Source organism: Nansenia antarctica (assembly GCF_963989245.1).
Source record: "Nansenia antarctica genome assembly, chromosome: 3".
Taxonomy (NCBI): domain Eukaryota; kingdom Metazoa; phylum Chordata; class Actinopteri; order Argentiniformes; family Microstomatidae; genus Nansenia; species Nansenia antarctica.
Window position 1 is genome coordinate 86,682,992 of NC_137688.1, and position 7,500 is coordinate 86,690,491.

Sequence of the window (7,500 nt, forward strand, 5' to 3'; positions counted from 1 at the left end):
GAGGGAGGGAGGGAGGGAGGGAGGTGGAATACAAAGTTGAATTCAGTCCATCTTAATGCAAGGATAAGAGTTAATGTAATTTTGGAATTAATATCTTTGTTTTTATAGGGTCTCTGATTTGCATGGAACCTTTAACTGGTAGTGTGTATATACAGTATATCTGTGTATGTCTCTGTGTGTATGTCAGGGTGTGTATGTCTCTGTGTGTATGTGTGTGTATGTCAGGGTGTGTATGTCTCTGTGTGTATGTGTGTGTATGTCAGGGTGTGTATGTCTCTGTGTGTATGTGTGTGTATGTCAGGGTGTGTATGTCGCTGTGTGTATGTGTGTGTATGTCAGGGTGTGTATGTCTCTGTGTGTATGTGTGTGTATGTCAGGGTGTGTATGTGTGTGTATATGTCAAGGTGTGTACATTTTTGGCATTTAGCAGACGCCTTTATCTAAGTAGAGGCAAGTACAGGGTATATCTGTCCATATGTGTGTGTGTGTGTGTGTGTGTGTGTGTCCCAGTACCGTTGTAGCAGGCCCAGTGCAGCGGTGTGTAGCCGTGGTTGTCTGTGAGGTGTGTGTGCGTGTGTGTGTGTGTGTGTTCTCAGGTGTACCGTTGTAGCAGGCCCAGTGCAGCGGCGTGTAGCCGTGGTTGTCTGTGAGGTGTGTGTGCGTGTCCGGGGGGGCGGGGGCCTGCAGGAGCCCCCCCAGCACCCCCACATGGCCGCAGGCAGCAGCCAGGTGCAGCGGGGAGCGCCCCCTGCTGTCCTTCACACACACACTGCCCCCGCGCTGCAACAACGCCTCCACACACTCCTCATGGCCCGTCACCGCCTGGGGACAACAACATCAATATCAACAACAACAACAACATTATTATCAACAACAACAACAACATTATTATCAACAACAACATTATCATCATCAAAAACAACAACAACATTATCATCATCAATATCAACAACAACATTAACAACAACAACAACAACATTATCAACAGGCTTTAGCATTGGCTTTCTTCCTGCCACTCGACCTGTCAAACCTTCTCATCACAGTTGAATCTGAGACTTGCTCACTTCGACCCGTTAAGCTGAGCTCGAAGCTGTTGTCCCGTGAGCCGCTCATTACCATAAATGTAGGTGATTTTAAACTTTAGACCGGTAGTGTATGTCAAAGTTGCCTAATGCCATCATGAAAGAGGACCACTGTGGAGATAAGTCAAGGATCTTTTGGTGCTTTTAGCCCTGATGATGATTCAGCAGTCAGGAACATCCTTTTGGTTGTGCACCCTGTTTTTAAATGATCAAATAAACTCAACTGAACTAAAAAGACCAGTAGAGACCAGTCCACATCTCAGCCACTGGTAAGTTTGAAATCATTGAAGGCATGCAGAAGACCTAGCCCTGGTGTTCCAGCAAAGCTCCCTGGAGCTCAACACCAGCAAAACCAAGGAGCTGTGCTTTGGGAACAGGGAGAAGGCAGACTGTCACCACCTCTTCCAGCCCCTCAGCATCAACGGCCAGCTGGTTGAACAGGTACAGTCCTTCAAGTACCTGGGGACGGAGGTTGACATCTCTCTGTCCGTCTCCCTGTCCATCTCTCTGTCCTTCTCCCGCACATCTCTCTGTCCGTCTCCCTCACATCTCTCTGTCCTTCTCCCTCACATCTCTCTGTCCTTCTCCCTCACATCTCTCTGTCCGTCTCCCTCACATCTCTCTGTCCTTCTCCCTCACATCTCTCTGTCCTTCTCCCTCACATCTCTCTGTCCTTCTCCCTCACATCTCTCTGTCCTTCTCCCTCACATCTCTCTGTCCGTCTCCCTCACATCTCTCTGTCCGTCTCCCTCACATCTCTCTGTCCTTCTCCCTCACATCTCTCTGTCCTTCTCCCTCACATCTCTCTGTCCTTCTCCCTCACATCTCTCTGTCCTTCTCCCTCACATCTCTCTGTCCTTCTCCCACACATCTCTCTGTCCTTCTCCCTCACATCTCTCTGTCCTTCTCCCTCACATCTCTCTGTCCTTCTCCCTCACATCTCTCTGTCCGTCTCCCTCACATCTCTCTGTCCGTCTCCCAGCACATCTCTCTGTCCTTCTCCCTCACATCTCTCTGTCCTTCTCCCTCCCATCTCTCTGTCCTTCTCCCTCACATCTCTCTGTCCTTCTCCCTCACATCTCTCTGTCCTTCTCCCTCACATCTCTCTGTCCTTCTCCCTCACATCTCTCTGTCCTTCTCCCTCACATCTCTCTGTCCTTCTCCCTCACATCTCTCTGTCCTTCTCCCTCACATCTCTCTGTCCTTCTCCCTCACATCTCTCTGTCCTTCTCCCTCACATCTCTCTGTCCTTCTCCCTCACATCTCTCTGTCCTTCTCCCTCACATCTCTCTGTCCTTCTCCCTCACATCTCTCTGTCCTTCTCCCTCACATCTCTCTGTCCTTCTCCCTCACATCTCTCTGTCCTTCTCCCTCACATCTCTCTGTCCTTCTCCCTCACATCTCTCTGTCCTTCTCCCTCACATCTCTCTGTCCTTCTCCCTCACATCTCTCTGTCCTTCTCCCTCACATCTCTCTGTCCGTCTCCCTCACATCTCTCTGTCCTTCTCCCTCACATCTCTCTGTCCTTCTCCCTCACATCTCTCTGTCCTTCTCCCAGCACACTGACTCACTCTACAGAAAGGCCCAGCAGCGCCTCCACCTGCTGAGGAAGCTCAGGGCTTTTAACGTCAGCAAGGACATATTAACCCTGGTTTACAAATCACTCATTGAATCCATTCTCACCTTCAATAACACATCCTGGTACAACTCCCTCACTGTCAAACACAAAACCAAACTCTCCCGTATAGTCAATCAGGCAAGTAAAATCATCGGCTCACCTCAAACTCCCCTGTCTGAAATCTACAACCGGTCACTAATCAGGAAAGCCACACAAATCACACAGGATCCCTCTCACCCCCTCCACCAATCATTTCAGCCACTTCCATCAGGCCGCCGTTATAGAACTCCACTGGCCCGGAAAAACACATATAAAAAAATCATTCATTCCCACTGCAACCACCGCCCTGAACATTTTAAAATAGGAAGCACACTGTTTTTCTTTTAAACCACAACATTTTAGCATTTTAAATCATAATATTGTTTTTCTTACTATTATTTTTAAATGACTAGACTTTTTAAATAGGCACTACATGTTATAAACACTGTTATATCTGTCTGTTTTTATTGTATGTATGTGACCTATGTGTGTTTTTAATGTGGATACCGTACTCATGAACTGCACAAAGCCTGTCAAAGGAGAATTTCTGTCACTCTGTGACAGACAATAAAGCATTCTTGAATCTTGAATCTTGATGACATGCAGTGTGGTGTGTGCGTGTGCGTGTGAGTGTGTGTGTGTGTGTGTTAGAGTGTGTGTGCCTGTGCGTTTGTGTGTGTGTGTGTGTGTGTGTGTGTGTGTGTGTGTGTGTGTGTGTGTCTGTGTGTGTGTGTGTGTGTGTGTGTGTGTGCGTGCGTGCGTGCGTGTGTGTGTGTGTGCGTGTGTGTCTCACCCCACGGTGTAGTGCGGTCCTCCCCCAGCGATCTCTGGCCTCCACGTTGGCTCCTTTACTGAGCAGAGAGTAAACACACTCTGTGTGTCCGCTCAGCACTGACAACATCAGAGGAGTCCTACACACACACACACACACACACACACACACACAAACTCTATTAATAATATATAATAAACACAAACTCTAAATCATATTCACTTTGCCAGCATTAGAGTTAGCATTACAGACATAATGAATTACTAAATCAATCAGGTATGAATCAATAACTCATTGTGATGAAGGTGAAGGTGATGAAGGTGAAGGTGATGAAGATGACTCACTGTCCGTTGGTGTCCTGGACGTCTACGGAGGTGTGGATGTCATTGTTGCTGATCAGCAGACGCAGGGCCTCAGAGTGACCGTTCATGGCTGCAGGAGGACACACACACACACACACACACACACACACACACACACACACAGGGTAAGGACCATCACATTTTAAAGCAAGCATTTTAACAGTTTTTTTTACAGTTTTTTTTACAGTTTCAAAATAATAAAACAAGGAAAAAGCCCATGTCCAAAGGTTGGGGAACCCTGTCAGCTAGTACTTAATACGTAACTCCTCCTCGAGCAACTACAACAGCTTGCAAACGCTTCCTGTAGAAAGCTAACACTGCAATTACACCGCAGGTCAAAGTGACACAATTCCACAATTTTGCAGACCTCCAAACAACGGCTTTATATTATAATAAAAGGGATTATAATTTCTGTCTCGTTTGCGACCATTGCAAGTCTCGGTTGTCCGTTTACTTTTGTTCCATTTATTCTCCATTTTCTGAGGATGTTTTCTGACAGTGGAAATGGGTAGTTTGAAACATTGCGAGTGTCTGTAGCCTTCTCCTTGATGGTGGAAGTGAACTATCTTGATTGTGACATCCTTGGACAAATGTTTAGAGGAACCCATGGTTTTTAACACCAGACACAACAGCCACCACAGTCAGATACTTTAGAAGGCATGGAGTTACTTCAGAATATATAGTTCAACCCTGGAATTATATTCACCACTCACTGAAGCCCTAACCAGTAAATCACCTTGGTCTGGGCCTTAGTAATCATCTTCTCAAGAGGTAGCAAAGAATAATCCAAAAGGGTTCCCAAACTTTTGCACAGGGCCCTTTTCCTTTTTTTAATCATTTAAAAAAATGTAAATAAAAAGAAACCTTGCTTTCTTGCTTTGCAGAAAGGTGTCATGTTTAACTTGAACAACTTCAACATTTAGTGTTCAGGTTTGCTTTCAGTCACATGGAGATTAATTGTAAGAGACATTTAAACCAGGGGTGCACACATTTTTGCACCCCACTGTATGTGTGTGTATCTGCAGCGTGTGTGTGTGTGTGTGTGTGTGTGTGTGTGTGTGTGCGTATGCGTGTGCGTGTGTGTGTGTGTGTGTGTGTGTGTGTGCATGTGCGTGTGTGCGTGCCTGTTTATGTATATATGTGTGTGTGTGTGTGTGTGTGCGTCTGCGCGTGTCTGTTTATGTATATATGCGCGTGTGTGTGTGTGTGTGTGCGTCTGCGCGCGCGTGTGTGTGTGTGTGTGTGTGTGTGTGTGTGTGTGTGTGCGTCTGCGCGTATGCGCGTGTGTGTGTGTGTGTGTGTGTGTACCTGCGATGTGCAGGGCGGTGGTCTTGTGGGTGTAGTCCCTGGCGGAGGGCGCGGCGCCGTGGTGCAGCAGCAGGGACACACACTCTGCGTGCCCCCGGCAGCAGGCCAGGGCCAGGGGGGTCCGGCCCTCGGGGCTCCGCACGTCCACCTCCAGCAGAGACGCCAGCAGCACCTCCAACGCCCCGCAGTGACCGTGGTACGCCTGGGAGGTACGCACGCACGCACACACACACACCACAGGTGCACGCACACACACACACACCACAGGTACACACACAGACACACCGCAGGTGCACACACACATACACACACCGCAGGTACACACACACACACACACACACACACACACACACACACACACACACACACACACACACAGCAGGTGCACGCACACACACACACCACAGGTACACACACACACCGCAGGTACACACACACACACAGTTCAGGTTAGGTTTTCCAGTTATTAGGGTTACACACCTTGATGGTCTTACAGCTTGGGGGAACCCACCCACACACACACACACACACACACACACACACACAACAACAACAACAAGACACAGAACTCACCGCCAGGTGTAGGGGGCTGATGGGGGCGTGGCTTTCTGCCTCCCCCAGGATGTCTGTACTGGAGGTCTCCATCAGCTGAGAGAGAGAGAGAGAGAGAGAGGGAGGGAGAGAGAGAGAGGGGGAGGGAGGGAGGGAGAGGGAGAGAGGGAGAGAGGGAGGGAGAGAGAGAGAGAGTGGGGAGGGAGAGGGGGAGGGAGAGAGGGGGAGGGAGAGAGAGAGAGAGAGAGAGAGAGAGAAAGAGAGAGAGAGAGAAAGAATCCAGTTTAATTGAGTGTATATGACGGTCATCCTTCATATATAAACGGAGGTCAAATGGGAACAGTCTCACAGACAGGGTTCACTACCAGCGCAGGACATCTACTGGCCCAGCAGAGGGCGCTGCAGCCCAGTGGAACAGCACACTCACCACGTCTAGAGGAGTCTCACTGGCCATCTGCAACACACAACAACACACCGTCAACACACTACAACACACTACAACACACTACAACACACTACAACACACTACAACTAGAGATGCTCCGATCAGGGTTTTTGGTGCCGATCACCGATCACTGGAATCAGTGATCTGCCGATCCGATATCACCGATCACCGATCACAGCGTCGAAAATGGCAATTGAAGCATTCTATTTATTGTGTAGCATTATTTATGTTTTTAATTATTCTTAACACCATTGACATTGTATATTAAGTATTCAAATGAAATTAGGAGATGAGAAAGTATCATGAATTGACAACCATCTGTTTTATTGAATTCACAACCACCTGTAGCTTACTTCAGAAAAACAAATAAAATGTGAAAATAAAAATCATAATAAATAAAATGTACACTGTCACATCAAATGTGCAACATTCCACTCGAATGAGAGGAACTAGGGGCTCTTAGAGAACTTGGAGCTTATACTGTCGCTTTCCTGAGGAACAATAAACATACCCAAACTAAACTGCAACATAAACAGGCTATAGCCAAATATAAAATACTGTTTCAAGTCAGTCAGTTTCAAGTCATATTTAGGAGGAGATAAGACAGCAAGTCAGCAATAATCAAAAAAACAAAACATTGCACCTAAGGAGATTTCAGACTCAAACCTTACTTCTGATTAAGCAGCATCACTGGCAGATTAGCCTTGAGAAATACAAGCATCTCAGCGTCTTTGGCACTCAGCCTGTTCCTCTTATCATCTAAAATATGTCCTGCTGCTGAAAAGTCGCACGCTATCTACACTTGTGCAAGGTGCACAGAGGAAGACCTAAAACTCGCTCGCTAATAGTTGTTGTTGCTATGGGCCTTAGCCTAGCTTAGTGACTTCCTGCTCGCGGGGTCACATGACGTCGCTGAACACTACCTACACTACGCTCGTGAAGTCGCGCTGGAACTCTGACCAGCACTCGTGGAACGCCTCTTGTCCAATCAAAGCACTCGGTCCCTTTATGACGTCGAGCCCAGTGTGCGCTTCGGCGCTCTCGGAGCAAATCGACGAACGCAGCAAATGCCGTATGATATTCGTGGTATTGAAAGACCTTGCGTGCGTTCCTCCGCAAGGTATTTCTTTTGAGCAGACATTACAAACTGCATATTTGTTGTCTCTTTCCGACACTGTGTAATATTGCCAGACTGGCGACGCCATTTCTCTATGTAAACTGATCGGCCGTGTTTGATCGGCCGTTTTGAGAACTCCGATCAAAACCGATCAAGGGCATATCGGCCGATATCGATCGGCGCCGATCAGATCGGAGCATCTCTA

The 7,500-nt window shown here is 47.6% G+C and overlaps 1 protein-coding gene across 1 annotated transcript in view; it reads right to left on the minus strand.

The window, feature by feature from the left end:
* Window positions 1–7,500, minus strand: part of LOC308154551 (serine/threonine-protein phosphatase 6 regulatory ankyrin repeat subunit A-like) — a gene marked incomplete at both ends in the record, with an annotated part of 32,560 nt that overhangs the window by 2,791 nt on the left and 22,269 nt on the right. The window contains 6 exon segments of the mRNA XM_080527694.1: window positions 603–822; window positions 3,533–3,650; window positions 3,856–3,943; window positions 5,182–5,383; window positions 5,755–5,829; window positions 6,161–6,187. Coding sequence (XP_080383820.1) covers window positions 603–822; window positions 3,533–3,650; window positions 3,856–3,943; window positions 5,182–5,383; window positions 5,755–5,829; window positions 6,161–6,187 — 730 coding nt within the window.